The sequence below is a fragment of the Candoia aspera genome, chromosome 3, assembly GCF_035149785.1.
Source record: "Candoia aspera isolate rCanAsp1 chromosome 3, rCanAsp1.hap2, whole genome shotgun sequence".
Taxonomy (NCBI): domain Eukaryota; kingdom Metazoa; phylum Chordata; class Lepidosauria; order Squamata; family Boidae; genus Candoia; species Candoia aspera.
The window spans coordinates 177,407,596-177,430,092 of record NC_086155.1 but is presented as its reverse complement, the minus strand read 5'-3'; the positions used below and the strand labels follow the sequence as shown (position 1 = coordinate 177,430,092).

The 22,497-nt window shown below is 37.4% G+C and overlaps 1 protein-coding gene across 1 annotated transcript; it reads right to left on the bottom strand.

Annotated features, from left to right (window-relative positions):
- Positions 1 to 1,451: 1,451 nt before the first annotated feature.
- On the bottom strand, positions 1,452 to 20,590 carry PI15 (peptidase inhibitor 15). The gene is made up of 6 exons (XM_063300253.1): positions 20,414 to 20,590; positions 19,636 to 19,959; positions 2,856 to 2,974; positions 2,531 to 2,663; positions 2,301 to 2,416; positions 1,452 to 1,610 (listed from the first exon to the last, which is right to left on the bottom strand). Exons 2-6 carry the CDS (start codon positions 19,906 to 19,908, stop codon positions 1,475 to 1,477), a joined length of 777 nt encoding a protein of 258 aa, XP_063156323.1. The 5' UTR covers positions 19,909 to 19,959; positions 20,414 to 20,590; the 3' UTR covers positions 1,452 to 1,474.
- Positions 20,591 to 22,497: the final 1,907 nt, after the last annotated feature.

Below are 22,497 nucleotides of genomic sequence, written 5' to 3'. Positions count from 1 at the left end.
ATGTATTACACAAACTAAAATCATACTGGACTCAGAAGTTTTTGTCTGTGGCAGGATGAGTGTCTTGATACATTGAGGTCAACAGGTTATAAGGTTTGCTTGTAACTTTACAGAGCTATTTCTTGGCTATCTTCTTGCCACTGAGTTATGGAATATAGTTAGTGGAACACCATGTACCCTACACAAGTTCAAGTCTATAATTGCTATCCAGTAACAATTTTAGCCTTGGGGAAGTTTTGGTGGCTGTAAACCAAACTCTTGTAATATTCTTTCTCTGCCTCCAAATGAATTTTAGCTTATATATGGATAGAAGAGTACATTATTACTACAGTCCGGCCTGTTTTGAATATCCAGGTAATGATAAATCTAATGTTGTTTAAAATATGTCTAACTTTATCAAGACTAAACAATTCACTTTCTGATAATATTGCACATCTTGTAATGACCCTGGGATCCACATTAGCATGGCAGCACCCATCTGCTCCACTGTACGTGCAAAGAATATCATTGATAGGAATCAAGTATTCCACACTGCAAAACTCTAGAAATAGCAGTGGCCTCAAGTATTACAAGCAGGAAAGGAGTGTATGTGACCATCAAATGATAGTCAAATTGCTCTGACTTTCTTGTCATGGTAAAGACTTTTGTTTAGCTACAACAATATAGCCAAATATATTTGTGACAGCACAAAACTAAAGTTAGTCCATAGAATTTTGCCACAATTGCACACATATTTTTAAGTAAATGAAAAAGCTTGGACTTTTCTTGCTCACTAGATACCAGAAGAAAGCAGTACAAATATACACTATTATAATTTCAGTAATTTTTTCTCCTACTAAATTTTTTGAAGAATTTTGTGTTCTTTTGTAAAAGTACACTTGGCCAGGATCTTCATTTCCTTTTTTTCTAAAATATCATAACCTTGCTCATTCTAAATACTGATACAAAGAAATATCCCATATTGATATTGTTCTACTGAGCCAATTTAGGTTATTTAAACTTTTCTTTTTGTATCCAGGATATCTTTTGTTTTTCCATTTTTCTAAAACACATACACGTTCACACAGACACAAGTAAAGCTCAGAGGATTAGATATAATAATCTAGTGTTCATTTTTTGCCTAGGCCTATAAATATAAAGTATTTAAAGATACATTCCTAGGCCTCTAAGGGACTAAATTTTAATCACTTTAATTCCCAGTATCAACTGGTTTGTTTGCTTATTTATGTTTTCCTTTTCTTTATTTTTAAGGCACATTATTAATCTTTACCTATCAGTGGTCCTAAAGAGTAACTTTGTCACTTAAACAGAAATTGGATATACGTTATATCCTTAAAAAACTAATCTTTGTATTATTACATAAAGTTCATAACAATATTAATGAAATCAGTACATTACATATATATACAATATATGCAGACTTCAATATACAAGATTTTGTTACACATGCATTTCATTAGAACAGTTGTACCATTTATTTAAACCAATATAAGTAGTTTGAGGTCACTCCAGGAAAGCAAAGATTGTTAGTGCATGATCCTCCATAACTGGGTGGGCAAGCAGAACATGGCACCCCAACTTTATATGGTGCTTCTCCTATCCAGTTTCCCCTAAGGGGGGAAGGAAAAAGCAATGATACAATTAGTATGTTGAATATTTCATAGTATCTCATCATGAAAAACAAAAAAGTTACTTTTTCCATTTGTTATTTGCATAGCAGAGTCTATTATACAATTGCTTTTAGGTGCAGAATCTATCTTTATCCCAAGATCTTGAATTCATTTAGATTTTAGCACCAATGCCTGTGAACACAGGACTGTATATTTATGGGTAAAACCAGAAAAATCTCACGAGAAGACAAGTTACAACACTGATAGACTGGGGTCTTCAGAATTATTGCCCCGTCCTATATTTAGCTGATTTAAGATAAATAAAATTCATAGACAGTAGATTCTTTATAACCAAATCACATGTTCTTAAAATTCAATGCTTTTTGCTATCAGTTCCTACATACATGCCAAAAACTTGCTGTCATTTAAAAATTAAACAATATAAGGTTTACCAACAGGGGATTCTTATATTTCTTTGACAGATGGAATGATAACTACCCTGATTTACATTTATGGAATACCAACATAGCCAATGTTACATGGATAACCTGTGGATAACCTATAATTTATAGAAGATGAGTTAGAATGAGTTAGAAAACTAGATACCATGATGATCAGGCAGCCCAAACTAAAGTCTTGTATGCTGACATAATATGCAACAGTAAATGAAATGAAAACAGAGCAACTTACTTTGGGGCATAGTCGCATACCAAATAAATAGCTCGGCTCCATACTGCCCCCCAGACATTCATATTATGGCATGTATGGATTGCACAGCCTATTCTGTTGGAAGTGGCCCAAACCATCTAAAGAAAAAACAAAGATTTATTTGTTAAAAGTCCAGCTTGAAAAGTGACACTTATCACACAGACTTAAGCTTTACACTGAAGCATGATGCAGTAAAACTGAACTCATGTCACCTGGGTATAATGTGTACACATGGGCCCATAGCATCTCATCGGACATCTTGGATTGCAGTCCTGAGGATATGGAAAGGCATAATCTTTCACTTCATCATACCAGGGCTGCACCAGCTGGAGAATGGATCGATATCTGGGCAAAATTAAAGTAAGAAAAATAGTTATTTTTGAATGTTTGGTATTACTAATGTGCTGAAGACATATATTATATATAGACATATATATTATTTCTTTCTTGGAACTTACTTTATTCTCATACACTTGCAGGATAAAAGATGCTTGAAAATTAGTGGCTTGAAAACAAATATATATGAAATTTAATTACCTTCCAGTCCATACAGATAAATTTTGTCCCAGAAATCTCAACAAGTAAGAAGGGCCATGGTCCCAAATGCAGGTAGCAGCCCAAGCTTCTGCAGACTTAGCTAGATTATCATCCCATACCTGGCAAAATACAACATTTTTATTTATCCTGAACACTGAAAAGGAGTTCAGAACTATCAATTATATTGAATAATATAATTATCCAATTATATTATTGAAGACCTTGCGGCAGACCACCCCAAAATTTGGTTAGTCGTTTCTTCCATGTTTCTTTGTCCAGCCTGATGAATTGATCAAACATTATGGAGATGAGTTGGCTGAGCTTAAATCCTAGGCAATTTACTAGAAAGTTACACTTTTGAAAAGATTGTTTATTCAATTTTATTCCACCCATCTTTCAAGCATGCTGCATAACCCTCTGTATGAAGGCAACTGACTAGTCCAATTCATACCAGAAACATGGATATTGAGTGTTCTGTGCCTCTTCCAGTTTCTCTGCATCAGCAACATTAACTTCAAATAAACTTAATTCCAAAGAACTAAGAACTCTTTACATTGAGCACAAACTCACAACTTCTGTCTAGTTAACAAGTAGTCCTTCTTCCAAGCATTAGCATAGGATCCCAACTATTCTTGAGTGACTTAAGAAATCCATAATCAAACATGGCTTTTGAAGATTCTGTATTTCTATCAACCTTGTGAGGTCAATAACGGCAAAAGAGGACTGGCTACTTGAAGCAACAAGAAGCTTAGAGAAAGACCTATGAGACCATGGAAGTATTAAACAGGACAACAATGTATCTTCCCTCACTGTTCGCCCTGAAGGTTCGTCAGAGGAAGCAACAGGATGTCTGGTGTAGTTCTTGAAATGTACACTGCCACTCCTTATGCTTCACTCTAAAAATTCCCCTGTTAGGTATCAGTGGTTGTCTGCTCCAGGAAATGGGTCAGTGGTTTAGGATCAGCTGCCTTTGAACTATCATTCTTCCTGATTCACAATCCCACCTATGGCAAAAATGTTATAAGAAAGAATTTGTATGGAGACTATTTGGGCTTAAGTTGGTTTGGAAATTCTGCCCCTTCTTCTAATACAGAACTTTCACAATCAAAAAGTTTGCAATAATTACTCTTGATTCTTTTACTACTGTTCCTATTTTACATAGGGAAAACCAAAATTCAGAAATGGATGTTCACAGCCACCCAATAAATTTTTGCTCATGATGCCACATGTAATTGGATCTCCATCTCCTTTGTTCTATTTGCCAAATTTTAATGGGTCTCGTTTGTTCTACTCAGTTTCCTCTTTTCTTCATATAGGTCACTACATTTAATGAACTGAACTCAACAAAATGTACATTAATTATCTCCCCAGTAAACTCTTTGCACAAAAGTTTAATTTGGTTTTAGCCATTGCATGAATTTGCAAATTGCTAGGAAAAAGATATTTTTGGAAATAATTACTAAAAAAGAAGAAAAAAACTTCGGATCAAAGCAAGTCTGACTGCAACACTTGAGATAAAATTTAATCTGAGAGCAACAGCCTGGATTTAAGTTATACTTAAACCTATTTAAGTATAATTAATTTAATTGTGGTCAAAGTGTGTGCTCAGGCAATTTAGACAGTTTTGCAGGAAGGAAGATGAATGAATAATAAATAATTATGAAGAAACATAGCCTGCCTATTGGTTATTTGTGTACCAGATCCCTGGCTTTACTAGTTGAAATATCACAATCAAATTAAGAAATGCACAGATTATAATACAATTGAAAGGGTCTTCTTAGGTCATTGAGTTCAATCCCTTGACCAGAGCAAGAATCCCAGTTAGAACATCCCAGATAGACAGCTAGAGTCTGCTTCAACCCATCCAGGGAAAGGAAGCCAATCTCTTCTCTGGGTAGTGGCTTCCATTGTCAGGATTTTTTTTTTTCTAATTTGCAATCAGAATCTACCTTTATGCAATTTCAATTCATTTTTCTGTATTTGGCACTGTGAAACAAGACAACAGATTCTGACCTGTGTGATATCTCTTTAGCCATTTGAAGAGTGCTGCCATATCCTTCTTTAATCTCTGATTGTCGAGGTGAAACATACCCTGCACCTTTGATCTCTCTTCATAGAAACTGTGTTTCTAATCCCCTGATCATCCCTGCTTCCCAACTCTAAATCTGTTCAAGTTTCTCAGAATCCTTGTTAAATTGTGATACCTACAAGTGGACACAGTACTTAGTAGGGATATTCACCAACACATAATAAAAAGGAAACATTACTTCTTGTGATAGAATCACTATACTTGCATTTGCCCATCTAGTCCTCATATTGCATGCTGATTTCTCCTTGAGACTATAAAGAGCAGAGACACAAATGAAGATGTCCTATTTTGATCTAATTCACCAACATTGGAACTCAGTTCTTTCTCCTACTGCACCTGATGGTCCTAAGGATTAAATCTAGGATTAGCTTGGACAGGATGTGACAAAATGAGGCATAAATTTGATTTAGAATGCTAAGTAGCACTTTGTATCATTGCAGAACATCTAAGAAGGAAATACCTATGTTTGCTAAGATATGTGATTTAGATATAAAAGGCCCAGATAACAGCCAGAATGGAGGAATGTTTGAGAACCCTTGGGCCACTGAGGGCAGTCCTGAAAAAATGCTCTGTTGGAACTCTCAAAAGGAAGAGAAGAGCAACTGAGTGAGTTGGGGGAGGGGGGAGGGGGGAGGGGGGAGGGGGGAGGGGGCAAAAGGTAGTTTGGGATTTACTAGTAGATCTTTGGATAATCTGCAATAGCTGAGAGACAAATTCTGACCCCAGTAGCAATAATGAAAGAAGACGTAATAAAAACAAATTAGGCTGATATAATAGGGCAGATTAGGCAAGGATCAAAATGTATTTTTGTGCTCAGCTCTGATACAAAAAAAAAGTATCCTTGTTGAGCATATCTTCACAGTTCATTTCCTTATTCTTTAATGCTAAAGAAGTATCTATCCCATCCATGAACCACTGTTTTGTACTTAGCATTGTTAATATATTCTGTGGTTGTAAGGGAAAATAAAATAGATTCCACAGGCCTGAAGTCCATTGTTGCTGATGAACTCCTCCTAGATATATTCAGAATAAAAACGAAAAGAAACTTAAAGGCATTCTTTCTCAGTAAAGTGAAGAACATAATTTTAAAAATACAAAAGTTGTTAACATGTATATTCTTAAAAATCTTTAGTCTGTCAGAACTTCTCCTGACTATATTCTTTAGATAATATCATACAAAGTCACTTTAAGTCACTCAGTCAAACTAAAATACCATATTCTTTTGTATCAACTGTATCAAATTAACAGTGGCAGCAGAGATAGTGATTATTTTACCCTCATAAAGTAGAGATTTTCTCCATTTAACACTGAGAGATTAGTGGAAAACTGGCTGTATTAAAGTAATAACATATGCCTTGTTCTGATGCTTGTATTTCACAAGAGACCTAGCAGAATTTGTTTTGGGATTACCAATTTCTTTAAAACAATTTCCACTAACAAATGTACATGTGGTACATATGCATCAAATCAAACCATTTTTAGAAGAATTGGAAAAAAGCAGTGATCCAAGGCCATTCAAAAATAGGCCATTTCTTCTTTTTAATGATACAGGAAGTGCTTTGTACTAAAGAGATCATTTCCAATGCCTATTTCTCAAACTGGCCTGTGATCTTTCATTATTAACATATTTCTTGGCTTGATTGACTTTAACATTTTCAGTAAAATTTTAGCTTTGCCTTGGGTCAGTTCTTGCACAGAAAGCCACTATGTGGATTGTATTATTTGGTGTATGTAAATCAAGGGGTGGGTGAAGAAATAATTTTTAAAAACTGGAATTGTCTACACATTTACAGAGATTGATAAATTATTAAAACTTCACAGGGCCTTTCCTGATTTTCAGAAATACAGCTAAACATCTACATAGATTTTAGCTTTGTATATTAAAGAAGCTACCTGTTCTTGATGCAGACTTACACTGTACATTCCCATGCTTATTTTGGAAAGTATTTTTCTAAAGGTCTGGCATAGAATAAAGACAAGATTCTCCATGATCTTACTTTGTTTCTTGGCTGTAATTCTTAACAGAGGTCTATTCTGAGATCCTATTTCCCTTAAGAAAAGACCTGCTTGAGCAAATCAAAGTCTGTCTCATCTAGGATTTGGTTCCACTTTTTTCCGCTGTGCAGAATTTATGCTCTTTTATCATATTTTTTATTTTCTCTTAGATGATTTTTGTTTTTTTTGTTTTTGTTCTTTTAGTAGCAGTAAATTTATGTATCATTTACCTGTTATCAAGTCAGGTGCAAGAAATGTAATTTGCACTCCAAATAGAGTGGGTGAAACATGCCTGGGAAACCAGTGCAAGGCCTTTCAAGCTAAGTTCCTTAAAAAAAAGAAAAACCTGTTCAGCTTTTTTAAAAAAATGTTTTGCTTGAAAACTTCCTATAAGTAGCACCTATGCAAAACTTTCAAACAAATAGGTTGACGTATTTTTGTTCAAAGTAAGGACTGTTTGTAAGAAATAATGGCACCTTTTTCTGAATGCAGTGAAGCTGATTGTCAGAGCTTTGGCTGGAGAATAAGCAATTAACTTGCTAGTCTGTTCCATTTACTCTTATTGAATATGGTGCTATAAAAATGATGGATGAAGTACTCAATGTTTTTGAATTACACTAGGACTCAGAGAATGGAGTAGGCTAGATGTGTGAATAAATCAAATCATCAACAACAGCTGCTGGAAACATTTAGCACTATGGGGACCAAATGGTAAAACTAAGGATCTTTTCACCCGCATCATCTATCTACTGTCCAAAATGCTGTAATTGGACTGACCAGCAGCGGCCTAATTTGATTTGAAGGCAGGCCTTTAGCTCCCTGAAATGCAGTGCTTCTTCTTGGCTCAACCCCCTTCCCTATCATTCAGTGGTATATAAAAGAAAGGCCAGAGGAAAAATGGCTTCTCTCTTTTTGGGGCCCTGTGGCTAACTTTGTACCATTCCAAGCTAATTTAAGCTGAAAATTAGAACAAAGTAAGTTCATTCCTTCCCTAGCAAATGAAAACAAATTAATCTGTTCTGCCTCAGCTTGTAGTATATATCTAAAATAACACAGCCGTCATAATTAAAAGCTCTAATAACTTTATACTCCATGATTTTAAAACACATTCAAGCTGGTGGCCAACCTTATCTAAATTAATAATTTAATTATGCACCAAAATACTTCCTTTTAGCTATTCTCAGCTTCCAAATGTGCATAATATTATAGACTCTATTATGTCCTTTATACTTGTCTTTTTGAAAACTAAAAATATATGCAGCGGTGTTATCATGAAAACTGCCCAACAGGAACATCATCAGGGAGATCAAAAACATCAAGATGGGGACCATGACTGCACAATTAAAGCACATTTGAAAAGGGAGGGGCTTCAGTTGTGCAGTCACAGTTGCCATTTCAACTTTTCTGAACCCTCCCGTGGATGCCCTAGCTATCCATGTAAGAACTGTATCTGATTACCTCACAGATGGACTGTTACAATGTGCTGTATATGGGGCTGCCCCTGAAAACCACTGAGAAGCTACAGCTGGTCCAGAATGAAGCAGCACAAGCAGTGATGGGAAGTCACACCATTCCCATGAAACACCCATGCTTCAAGAACTGCACTGATCACCAGTTGGCTTCTGGGTGCAATTCAAGGTGCTGGTTGTCACCTTGAAAGCCCTCATGAGATAGGGCCTAGTTATTTGAGGGACTGTCTGTGTCCTATGGTTTCTGCTTACCCTGTAAGATTTGACACAGTTGGCATCTAGCATTCCTCCAGAGATTTCTATGCCTTCTCCCACCTTACTGACCAGTACTAAAGAGTACTAAAAACATGACTCTTGCCCCAGGCCTTGGGTTAGTGTGGTTGGATGGGCTTTTTTTGTCTCTCCTAGTGGGGGAGAGAGTCTGGTTGCTGTACCCTCCCAGTCACACTACACATTGGACTATTTACTGTTTTAGTATATGTCAAGCTGTCCCAGAGACATTTGGAGTTAGGCAGCCTAGAAATATGAGAAATAAATACATTTATTTTTTGAAGTTTTCTGGTTTTGGCTGCTTTCTTGCATGTGTTTTCAAAACAAAGGTAACAAAATGGATTAATGAACTGACCCTGATTTCATTCCGTACATACTGCTATTGAGATAAAGAAATAGAAATAGAAAGGAATTACAGTAGAATTATGTTGTGTCTGCCACTGTATCCTCTGCTGAAGAGTAAAGTCACTTTAAAAAACTTAAACCGAACTTGCTTCTTTAATAAAGGCTACTGCTGCAATGAAAACATTCAAGATGCTTTGACAGTACCACATGCTTTCTACCTCATTCACATATATTTTATTTTGATTTACCGTACCTCATGATTTTTATTAGAACAACAGATGCTCAATAGACTTCTCCAAAAGTCAGGATATCTAGTGACATCTTCTTTACTCTTCCCTTTATAGAAAAGAGATGGGAAGAGTCCCTGAAGATTAAGCTACATGTACATGGTGCTTATAAGGCTAATCTTCAGTGAGATTTCATGGCTCAGATAATGCACAGCTACATAACAACTCATTTGAGTCAAACTTGATTCCTACGGGCTACATGAACACAGCCCTGCAGTTTTCTCTGCAAAAATGCAGAAACCATTTACCACTGCCACCTCTTGGGGTGTTTTTTCACCTACCTAATCTAGTGCTTAACTGTTCCCTGGATGGTCTCCCATCCAATTATTAATCAGGCCCATCTTCAAAGCTCAGGCCAGGTTGGTCAGGTGCTGCCATCTGCTGAAATAATGCATGGTCTTAATTAACAGGGTTAGGAAAGGCAGAGTGAACAATCCAAGCAAACTGCACAGACTCCAGCCAGGATATTGTCCCTATAAATTCACTTATTGAGGGACAGCATTATGGGGGATGTCAGGCCCTAGTTGGAAATAGCTTTGGATGCTGGTAGATTAATAGCCGCTTTCATGGAACAGCCACTAAATTTTTCCCAAGTCCTGCAAAGCATAAAGTATTGCAATTAATTGTAGTTAGATATTTACTGATATTTCTCAGGTACCCACTACATGGCCTCTTTGGATATGATATTTCTGTGCAATTATCACAACATGCAGTCATCTCTTTAGTTCCAAAGAGAAACCTGCACAAGGAGGCTGGATTTGCTTGAACAAGTGAAAACTTTGAAAAATGGGGCATGTTCCCGATCATGGCCCTATCTCTGTGTTCAGGTGGAAAATCTGAAGTAGAGATCTAATTTGCATTCCCCTTAATGAGAATAGAGCTACCTATACAATTCATACGCCTGCTTTACCAAGGGCCCAGATCTGCAGTACTCAAGTGCATATGAATACTCTCAGATCTCCTTCCAGATTCAGTTCAGATCCAACTTGGTGCTTTGGAGAATTGCTTGATTGGACTCAGGCGCTATAAGACTGCCAGCTTTGACCCTGATCTGACTCAGAAATAAGATTGGGAAAGTGAAGCTTCCTGTCTTTCAGTAACTGCCATGAGAAAACCACAAATGGCTTTTAACTTTTTTCTTCTTCTTGTTTACTTTTTAACAGAATAGGGTGAAAGCAGCAGACGCAATACTCTTCAGAGAAAATGAAGCCAACTCTGTCTCAGAGAAATATAGTGCAGAATGTTTGGAGGTAGGCTCCATTACCAACATTTTTAAGACTATGTGCCTATACTTTTTTTAGTTTTGGACAAAATTAGACAACATTTTGGGGAATACTTGCCAGATCAAGTATCACTGATCACTGCCTAAGGATTACAAAAACTGTATCTTTTTAGATATAGGGAAGGTATGTTTAAAAATTATTTTTCCTGTGGTTTGTGGGCAATTCTCTGGAAATTGTAACTATTTACCCATGTTCCTTTATTAAAAATCTGACAGATCATACCAAAAGAGTGAGAGGATTTGTAGTTAGGCTGTAAACTCTGATTTGGAAAAAATGGCAAGTGTTATTTGATTTCAAACAGAATTAACTGACATTTTCACCAAAGGACACAATATCCTTTTCTTAAAGCATTATGACTGGACAGGTGTAATGACCTATTTCTTGTAACAGTGGTGCCCGTAGGGAGGTGTGGGGGTCAAAATATGCAAGATGGTGGATATGGTGATCCAATACAAAAGGGGTGGGGCTTCTTATGATCTTTCCAATCAGAGTAAAAATACACAATACAGTGCTGGATGGTAAACAGTCCACCCTGATGTAAGGCAGTTTCCTATGTTGCTGAAATCAACTCTATATTCCTAAATCTAATTTGAGTTCATATGCAGTTATGGTGCACTGAAGAGCTATTTCTTTTCAAGAAAATTTAGAATACATTTTATGGCCTTTCCAGACATCATAACTGTAAGCAAGAAAATTCCTACCTACTACATCTAACTTTTGGAATTAAAGACATAATTAGGTAATACTCTGGCATCATTTGCAAGAGATAGTTTAAAATGGAACAAAGAACCCTAAGGGGGCTCCTTTCCTACTAAAGTCTGGTGGGTTCAGCTTCTTCTCATTGTTAAGAAAACTTCTTAAAACGTTTTCATTCTTCCAAAAAACTTGAATTGATCACTTTCTCTGTTCATCTTCTGATCTACATAAGTTAAGTTATTGTTTGATTGATAAAGATTCCTGTGATGGTGATCAGCTGAAGTCAGTCTATTGCAGGACAAAGAACTCTTCTTGAAGGTTATGGACTGCAGCCTACCATGCTGGTCCAGTGCAGGTTAGTAGAGTGATGTTTTTAAATTCCCCAATCTAGTGCTGAAAGAGCAGCTAGTGACCCAGCCAGCTTCCATGTCTAAGGGTAGACTAGAACCTGAGTCTTCCCACTCCCAATCTAGCACCCTAACCACTACACCACATTGGCTATTTGATTAATTATTAATATTGTCATTATCTATTTTAAGTATTTGATTTTTGAGTTCGATCATTTTAGCTTTTCAAAGATGTGAGCTAACTTAAATAGGCCAAAAGTGCAAATTCCATTTTTTAAAACTAAAAAGATCTGTCATTGCTTCAGAAAAAGTATAACTTACATCTTGTTTACATATAAAATGAAAACAGACATTAGTTGTTGAGAAGTTCATCTTCAGTTCCAGACAGCATCTTGGTTTTTATCCAGCCAACTAAGTCACAAACTTCAGTGCTGGATTATGTGGCTTTCAAATGATGGGCATTATTTTGGAATTTACACTTCTGATGTCAATGAATATTACTGCAAACTAAGTGTAATATTTTTTATTGATTTAAGTCTTAAAAGTGGACAGTTGATTCAGCTACAGTCTCAAGAGTTAGATCCTTCAAGACTGAATGCCATCTCTTAGAATTACATTAGAAATGTGCAAATTGCATATTGCATATTGTATAACTATACCTAAGTAGAGAAAGACTTATCCTTTTCCTAACCTCTTTGCAAAAATGCACATACATACACATATGCAGAGCTACTCATTTTCTTTCTCAGATAGCATGCAGAATGGCTTTCATTTGGGGGGTTGAATTGGTGCATTAGTGTCTCAAGAAGTATTGTCAGTTTCAAAGTATGTGGGATATGTGGGATCTTAATATGCTGGGTCAAAATAAACTTTTCCAAATGCACTTTTCCAGATTTTTTTTTCCATTTCTATGCTAATGCTTTCACTTCCTTTTTAAGAACTTGAAAATGAATAGTTTCACTGACTATGCAATCCTTTTATATGGCCTAATACAGGAGTGCGCAATCTGTGGTTCAAAGAATGTATATAGCCCTCTGTTTAATTTCCTGCAACTATTGCTCTAATTTCAAAAGCCTGTGCAATCTCTAGACAGAAGCAGTATGTCCCTTTTCTGGTAGCTTTCTGGGGGAGCCAAAGATGAAGGAGAAAAGAAGGAATAGTCCAGGGAAGCTGATCCTTCCTTCCCATATTTAATTTTGGCCCTCACTACACAGGCATTGGCCCCACCAACTGCCTCATGTTCCTGACAGCTTTTTTCCTTGCAATGGGAAGCAGCCTTGCCTTGCCAGTAAAAATAAATTAATTAATTAAAAACTAATTAATTAAATATCAGTTCTTTATCTTTGAGCTGAACACATTACAACAGAAAAGGCATCTACAACAAGCAGTAGCCAATTTGTGGACATTTTCACCATATCCAGCCTCTTTTTCTCCCTGCAGGATACATGCTGTCAAAGAACATGTTGGGGTGCCTGCCCTATGGAACAGCCTCCCCTCTGAGACCCGGAGCGCCCCAAAGCTTTTCTGGAAAGCTCTGAAGACCTGGCTCTTCCCCCAGTGCTGGGCTGGGATGATACTTGAGCCCAATGCAGGTGCAGCTGTGTTGTGAGTTTGTTATGGTGCTTGCCTATTGTATTATGGTTACTTTTCACTTAGTTTGTACTGTATTTGTATTCTGAGGTGCTGTTACGTGTTTGTGTGTGCATGTGTGTAATTGTTATTGTTATGGGCTATGCATTTAAGATGGCTGGCCATATAAATAAATAAATAAATGAAAATTCATGGTTGCATGTGACATCTCCATACAGAGGTAAGAAAAAGCTCCAGAATAGTTGCAAGATGTTGTCTTAGTATAAGTCAATTTCTATGAAGAATTGTTGTAGGAGCCTTGTGGAAATTGTCTTGATTTACGTCACATTCTCTCTAGTATCTCCCCATTCTAGAATTCATGTCCCATAAAAAGGCAGGGTATGGAAACTGAGCAAGCAGATGGGATGGAAAAAAGAAAAAAAATGCAATTGTAGATGTTCTATCACTTCATAGTGGTCAACTGAATTCCTTTATTAATTTGTTCTTGCATCACAGAAACCCAAATATTAATCAATGGATTAGTTGAGAGTAAACAATCAATTTACTGCTTGTAAAGATACTATCAGTTCACAATATACATACAAACCACACTGAATATAACATTGACTATTGTATTTTTCCAGATTTTGATTCAAATTGTTTCTAAGAAAAACTGCCCAGAGTCGCTCTTTGAGTGAGATGGCCGGTGATAAAATTATATGTGTATGTATGTATGTATGTATGTCCATTTGTATTTTTAATGTCATTCATCCCCATCTGCTCTGTTATTTCCCCAATGCTTTCATTTGTTTACTTCATCTGAAAGGACCAAGTTTTCATCAGTGCTTCTTTACTTAGAGATTTTGTTTATGTGCTCTGGAATTTTACTACTGAAAGAAAAGATGTTGTTTGAAAGAACATAAAAAATTTTATGCAGAACTACCTGATCCAATTTAGGGAGCCAATCAGGAGCTCTGGAGATGGCCCAGGCCATCCCAAAAGTAGACCAATCTGGTTCACATCCTGCATCCAAAGCAAGGTTTAAACAAACCACACTTTTTTGGTTTGAACAGAATGTGGTGGAATTTACAGAGAAAATAACCCCCAAAATTGAGAACAAACATGTCAAATTTCAGACATACTAAAGGTAAACCATCACAAAATTTGCAACAAACATTGATAAAACCTAGTGTTCTCTTGCATATAAATTGGCTCTTATTCAGGTAAAACTTTCTACTAGTTCAAAATGTGTAACATCTGATAAAAGAGGCCATTTACTCACATCCCATGTTTTTAATCCTGTAAGGTCCTATAAATTCTTAGTTTAAAGTGGTCAAGCAGATTCATATTTATGCATTTATTGCATTTGTATACCACCACAATCAAGGTTCTCTCACAGATTACAAGATGAATAAAACACAAACATACAATAAAATCCTAAGAACAAACACAATAAAACAATTTAACCATATGCAACCATGGCACCAATTCCAACTTAATAACAATTCAGCCTTGAATGCCAAAGAATGTTCTGTTTTTACAGCATACCTAAACAATGCCAAGAAGATGCTGCTCAGCCCTCAAGCAGGGGCATAAGTGGGGATTATCAAAGAAAAACCTAATTCTGAGCCCTCACTTCTTTACCTCAGGTATGTGAGGAACCATAAACATCTCCACCAGGGATAAGCATATAGGATGTACTGGTTCAACCCAGGGGAGGTGCTCCTGAATATGAAGTCAAACCATGTAGGTGTGAAAGGCTGAAACCAGCACTTTACCTGGAAACCTAATGGAAGACAATGTAGTGCTCTTAATAGGGATTTTATGTGGCTGTGGGAGCTCTCATCCACCACATTAAGCACTGCATTCATCACCAGATGCAGCCTCTGATTAATCTTCAAAGGCAACTCCATGTAAATCACATTACCACTAGATGAGTTACTATTGTCAGGACCTATCATTCCAGGTAGGGCCATAACTGGTGCACCATCTGAGGTAGGCAAAGATTTCCCTGGCCATAGAATCCATCTGTGAATCCAGCAGTAGCTGTAAGTCTAGAAGAACTTCCAAGTCATGGATCTGCTCTTTCAGGAGAAGTGACATCCCTTCAAGAATTAAAACTGGAGCAGACAGAGCAGAAGATGGTTTGTGGACCAGCAACAAGGTGCTGATGTTCAGCCTGATACATTCCATCCAGTCCCCTTCAGAGAGCAGTCAAGAACTCCATGAAACCTCCAGCCCAGCCCAATATGCATCCAGGTATCATCAGCAGACTGATGATATCTCATACCAAACCATGGATTACCTCTCCTAGCAGTTTCATGTAGATATTGAAAAAGTAGTAGTAAGAGGACCAAACCCTGTGGCTCCCCACAAGAGAGTGCCTACCAAGGTGACCTCTCTTTCCCTACCAAGGAAAACTGGAACTACTTGCTTCAGAAGAAGCAGAACCAGTGCTAAACAGTGCCTCTTATCCCCAACCATTGCAGATAAAAAGAAAAGTGTGACATTCACTGAGACCTTCTTGTTCCTTGCAGTTCAGAAGAACCAGCTATTTTCCAATAACAAAGGGGTTTATTGAACCCTGGCAAGGCTGATTTCAATATGCTTCACTTAGTATCAAACTTCAGAAAGTGAAGGTCATTCAAAACTGAGTAGTGGAAATGATAACTCTAACCTCCAAGAAGTAGGCTGCTTTATACAAAATGACAGACTTCACAAACACAAGGAAAAATCTGGAATTTGTTCTTAAAATGAATTGACTAAAACACACAGACTACTGGTAAGGATAAATGAAGCTGCCAATTTCAGTTTCATTCATTCATTCATTCATTCATTCATTCATTCATTATATTTTTATACTGCCCATCTCAAAATGACTTTGTTTTCATCCTTAAGTTTGTTTTGTATGGACACCATGGACATATATCTAACTGTGAATTCAGCTTTTTCCCAATCTGAAGTTGTATTTTATATTGTCTATGATTTTTTCATTCTTTGTTAGAGAACTGTACCACAATATTCATAAAGGTATGATTGATTTAAGAAGTATGAATATCCCTAACCTTTTCTTGTATTTGCTAAGCCAAAGATATAACCTCCAGCTTTTTCTATTTCTCCTTCATTTGTAAGACAAACACTATGTTACACTGTGCGTATATCTCTTCTTTTTTCATATGTGCATCACTTCAGGGCTAACTGAAGGATAATAACCTGTAAGTATAATCCTACAGGAAATGGAATGCTTCTTTTTGTAACAGAGCAGGAATGCAGAACAGTTACCAAAAGAATATCCTTCTTATATACATCTATAAAAGCAAGATCACGTTTCAATATCAAATTTTAAAATAAGGGGTAGACAGCAATAATGAGAGCAGGGTACGGTGATTGATGGGCATGTGGGGTAAGATGCACTGAGGATTATGGTCATGTTTTAGTTAGTGAGTAAAAGTGTGGAAACTTGGTGAACAGAAATAAGATTCCAGACTTTTTGTTGATGGTATGAATATATGTTTTGATCACTGCTGTTCCATTCAGAACTTTGTAAAGGGGTGTGTGGAGCCTCAGAGTTTGCATATGTGAGGAAGCAGATCTCCACAGGGGTGGACAATGGGAAACTTGCTGTTACAGAAGAAGAACCTGTAATTTGAAGCTGGTCTCCACTTCTCACCCCTCTGCTTCTTCCCTGGGTCCTGGTTCCAGCAGTTGTTAGTCCCAGGTTTGTGTGGAATAAGACCAAGTGTGTTCATGATTTGGTGGTAGACATGTATGTGGACCTGGCCTGCATTATGGAAATAGAATTGAGTAAGACAGGGATGTGGCCTGTCCAAGATCTGCCCATCAAGTTTCCATCTTTTGCAAATAGTTGTGACTCTGAGGTTGGGGTGTGGGGAGGCATGGCACTGCTTTAACATGAAACCTTGATTGTGCCAAATACACTGCCCTAACGGTGGCCAGGGGTGACTGCTTGTATTGCAATCAGGGATGAGAGACAAGCTGGGGCTTCTGCTTTTTTACCATCTCCCCTGCTGCTTGGCAGCAGCCCTTCCTAAGCTCTTGGACCTCATATCTGGGCTGGTGCTGGAATAGTCCAGGTTTATAGTGTCAGATGACTTCTACCTCCATGCTTTGGGTTTGGGTTTGGGAGAGGCTTGGGTTTTGATGGCCTCCATGGAGACCACGGGCTTGTCCCAGGTGAATTTTAACATGACACACATAAAAGAGTTACATGCTATATCTAGTATTTACCTCAGACAGTGATAATGTGGATGAAGATCAATAACATTGTTATTAATCCTCTGCCATGGTATGATCAATCTGATTCACATGTATATCCCACCTCACTTGATCTTTGCATGGTTAAGATGGTATGCTATTTAATATCTATGTGAAACCACTGGGAGAGATCATCCATCAGTGCAATGATGATACTCTACTATATTGGGCCAGGGATACTGTGACACTTTGGAGGTGGTGAGGAGCTAGATGGATCAAAACAAACTCAGATTATATCCCTGAAATTTACTTGGTGGACTTACTTCTTAGGTGATTGATCAGGCTCTATGAAAACCTCAAAGCTGGTTCTGCAAATGGTCATACTCCCCTTGAAGGAGCAGGTTGGACCTGGGAGTCCTCTTGGATTTGCAGATCCTCTTGATCAGCAGATTGGTAAGAAGATAGGTAAATAAATAAATATCTGTTGGACATATTTGTTGAATGGTTCATGTGGGATATTGCCACAGCTTCCACAATAGGGACAAAGTGCTGCTGATTTGGGAAAGAACCATTCTGTCACAACAGAATACACTTATAACACCAAATGCCTTTTGAGAGGAAAAAATCAGAAGAAGGCAAGTGAAACCAATATCCATACAAAAACTCCAAAATTAGCTGAGAGTTGTCCTTTCTTGTGTACTTCTCTCCATCCTGTTTTGGTACTGGGCCATATCCTAACATTGTTAAATGTTTCTGGTGTAAACTGCCTAAGTTGATTTTCTTTGCTCATATGGTATAAGCAGCTGCTCCATCCTTCTACCCTGCCTACCACTGAAGCTTGGGGTTCAATTGCACCATTCATCTCTCTCCTACATTATACCCACACCCAGGCTCTATAATTCAACCTGAAGTTGTATTTGCAACTTTTGGGGAAAATCCCTGCTTGAAAAACTTTGTTGTGTCATGTCTTTATCAGTGGGAATATAAATTCAGGAAGAATGACATTTTGTTGTTTTATTCCAGGAGCCCATATCTTGGAATCAGGGCACTTACTGAATAATAGTTTTCATCCTGTCCTGTTGGGTGGGTGGAGAAAGCAGTGATTGGCTCTTGGTCTTCCTTGCTTATTCTCAGTGTTCTGAGCTTGATAAAACTCAGATGACCTCATGACTGGCTTCAAAATACTTTGGAGGGATTGTGGAGTCAGAATGGTGCCATGTGGAAGTGCCAGAGACTTTTAAAAAATGGATGTGAGAATGTGAAAATGCATCCTGAGAGATGAACTGTGGAATAGAAAATTTAACCTTAATTTTGTTATACTGTACATTAATTTGAGCAGGTCCTTATAATTCTTATGCTGTCAAATTTGATAATGACACTATTATGGTTCAGTAATTCTATCTTTTGATATTATTATTATTATTATTATTATTGAGGATTTCATTCCTTTCTGTTTTTAATTATATACCAATGTTTGATAAATTTGATAAGTAAAATAAATATCAATATAAATGTAGTATATTAAGTGACATAAATAATATCACAGGTTTATTGTCCAAAACTGCTATCAAAATTGTGGGAGACAAAAGATGGTTTTAGCAATGGCAATAAGTAAAAAATAAGCACATTTGATTGGACCTTACCTAGGCCAGACTTTAGACAGAGTGGTCAAAAGAGGGTCCCCAAGCAACAAAAGTATTTGATGCCTGCTTTCCCATTTTAAAAGATTTATGGCTCATTCCTGTGCATGTTTACTCAGAGATGTCAATATAGGCAATGAGATTACCTGGTAACTGTGTGCAGGTTTGTAGCCTTAAAGAAACTTCTTTTACATTGTGTCTTTCTCCATAACCAGAATAGTTATCACAATCAACTCCTGCTTTCATATAGTACAGGATTAATCAAACATAGGATTAATCCAGCACATTACCTACATTCAGAATATATGATCCAAAGAAGAAGACTGTTATAGTGGTATGTTAGTTTATGCCATGGCAGCAGCATAGACAGAGGAAGGAAAAATTGATGGTCTGAATTACTCAGCACATGCAAACTATTGCAGTAATTTCAAAAGCCCTTGGCCTAGTTGATTTTTTTTTTGTTAAAAAAAGCATTATTTGGCAATGTGAAATGTAAGTAGTTTATACATTCATTTCTAATACAAAATCCTACCAGGTTCAGACATGAGGAAAGGAATAAAGACATGCCTGCTTACCATATATTCCATGTTGGATGCAGGTGGGAAGACTTTGCCTCTGACTTGATTGTGATAATCCAAAATGGCAATCATATCATTCTGGGAGATATATCGCTTTTTCCTGGCTTTGGGGAGGCTTGCAGAATCCAGATGAGTTTTCAAAGCTGCTTCAATGTCAGTGTAATTATTAGTTGACAGGAATAGGTCAGTGGAATTGGGCAACACTACTGCACTTGTTTCACAGAGAATGGTAATTAAGAGAGCCCCACTAATGGCAGAAATGACTGTCATTTTAGGGTTTGTGGGTAAAGCCTACTTGAAAGCAGGAGACAAAGAAAGAATCTGTGGAAGAGAAAGGGTTAAAAAACATGATTGGGATCGGACTGAATCTCTTCTTCTAGCTGAGTTTCCCAGCTGCACTCCCAAACCGATTAATGTGTGCAGCAAAGCACAAAATATGATGTTTGCACAGTCAATTGAAATGCTCCAATGTTTCAAGTTGCCTAGCAACCATACACAAAAATTGTCCTGTAGCGTATGTGACCATCTTAGTACAACTCGAGAAGCTACAAAAAAGCATCCAATTCAGTATATTGAAGCTGAAAAAGTTTCTGATCACTGGGAATCTGCACTCATCCCAAAGAGGCATAATCAAAGGAAAAATCAAGACAGGAGAAAGAGAGACAACATGGAAACCAACTATCTTCCTTGTGCTACTAAACTAATTCAAGGAGCATCAGATGCATCATAATAATAGGAATAATACATGCAAAGTAAACTGAGCTCAATGGCTTACCTCTTTGCAGAACCCAAAAGCCTAGTGTATTATTCTTCCAAGTTAAACAGTTCTCTTCTGTGCTCTGGTGTGAACTTTGGAAAGAGGAGTGTATCTTATTACCAACTTTCAAGGAGAGAGAAAGAGGGTGGGGGAAACTGCAGCTTTCTAGCTGCTGGCTACACGAACTGCTAACAGCTTTTATATGTTATAGTAAACTACAAAGGGCAACTCTTTTTCCAAGTCTTCCAAAGGGGTGGAGTTTTGTACAGAAAACACAACGATTGGGTTTTTTACTTTAGAATATAAGGATATTGTTTTACACCCCCTTTTTCCTGACTACAAAAAGACAAAATTCAACTCTTTTTTTCTCCTCCAGTTTTATTTCCTTTGGCTTTCTTTTTTCATAGTTTAATTTCCTGATGTTAATACTTAAGTACATATGATAAATAATGCACATATTTTATTTTTCAGCAATCTGGATGGAAAAATACAGGAGGCTTAAAGAAACAGAGAAACAATTTGTTTCATGTTGACACTTGGAACACTGCTGTCAATTGTTTGCTTTTATTCAGGCAGCTCTGAAGCAAGAATGAAGAAACTGATACTCTGGGAAAGACATTTGTCACCTGAATTCATTCCTCTGAATAGCAACAGAAGCAGATTCACTTGAAAGCAAAAAGGTTCAGGGAAACATCTGGTCTGCATTTGCTAGAAGGGGATGGAATTATTTAAGCAGGGAATGGTTCGGTCACTGATACCAAATGAAAATAGCTGAGGGCATAACTAAACAGCACCATGACAAATGTGCCAGCAGCTATAAGGGGCGCCAATGACCCAGAGCCAACAATCCCATATCATGGTTTACAGCTTGGAGCTCCTTTGGTATTAGAAGCAGTGCCAGGTCTGAAAGCCTGAGGAAATCTTTAACATCGGCCCCATCAAACATTCTGAAAGGGAATATTTTGTGAAGTCAGTGGAATGAAGCTTCTCACAGCAGAAAGTAACGGAAGCAGCAGTTGGAGGGAGGCATGGGTGAAAGGGCACTGGTGATTGCAGCGGACACAGAGAGATGCTTACTCACTTTGCTCAGTCATCAGCCCAACCATGCTTTCAACCAGGGAGTATTTTCAAAATGCTTACTATGCGTAAGCATGGTAGCACTCTTTTTACAGACTGAAAACGTTGCATTTGATCTTTGAGACATATAAGCAGCCAACAATAGGTCATACAGCTCACTCTTTGCTCCATAATGCTGAATTGCTAGTTAAAGGGGGGAACACCTTGGGGGGGGATGAAAGAAATATCTATCTGTTTTTTTCTTTGTAGAAATACTGTTGTGAATCAGCCCAGTCACTAGGCAAGTGGGCCTGAAGGCTTAATTATTGCTTATGGCACAAGTCTACTTCGCTCACTTCACCAGTGTTACCTCCAAAATTGCTTCCCATCTTTTAGACTGGCATTACAGAAAGCTACCATAGCATTTAGCAAAGTGGTGGTCTTTCCTATCTTCTACTACATTTACTTGAAAGGAAGATGAGCCTGAATTTAAGGTGACCCCATACCCAGAGGAGAAATAGAAAGGAAATGATCATCCTCATAGCCAAAAATCCTATGCAGTACAGCTTTCCCCTATTTTGTCAGTTTAGGATTGCCAACTCCAACTGAAACCAGTCCTGGAGGTTTTCCTACCCCAGCAAATATGAACATGAGTCATGCTTGCATATGCATGTATGTGTGCATACACATCTGTCCGAAGTCTTACTTTCTAAAAGGGAGAAACAGAATATATAGCTATATTGATTGAAATGAACAGATGACTCATGTACATATTCTAATCATTCTCTCCATATACAAACTCTTTCACAGAAAAAAACCCACACCCATCTCCCTCCATTTTTCCAGTAGAAACACCAGAAGAAAGGGGGAAGACATGAAAATGGGCTAAAAGGAAGTGACAGCTACACTAGAAATAGAAGAAAAGAGAATGAGGGAACAAAACTGGATGAAAATGAGGCAATGGAAAATATAACTGGACAGGTAAGGTAAGGAAAGGAAAGAGAGAGAAGCTTTGTTTAGCTGTTACAAAAAGGGTTGATTCCACT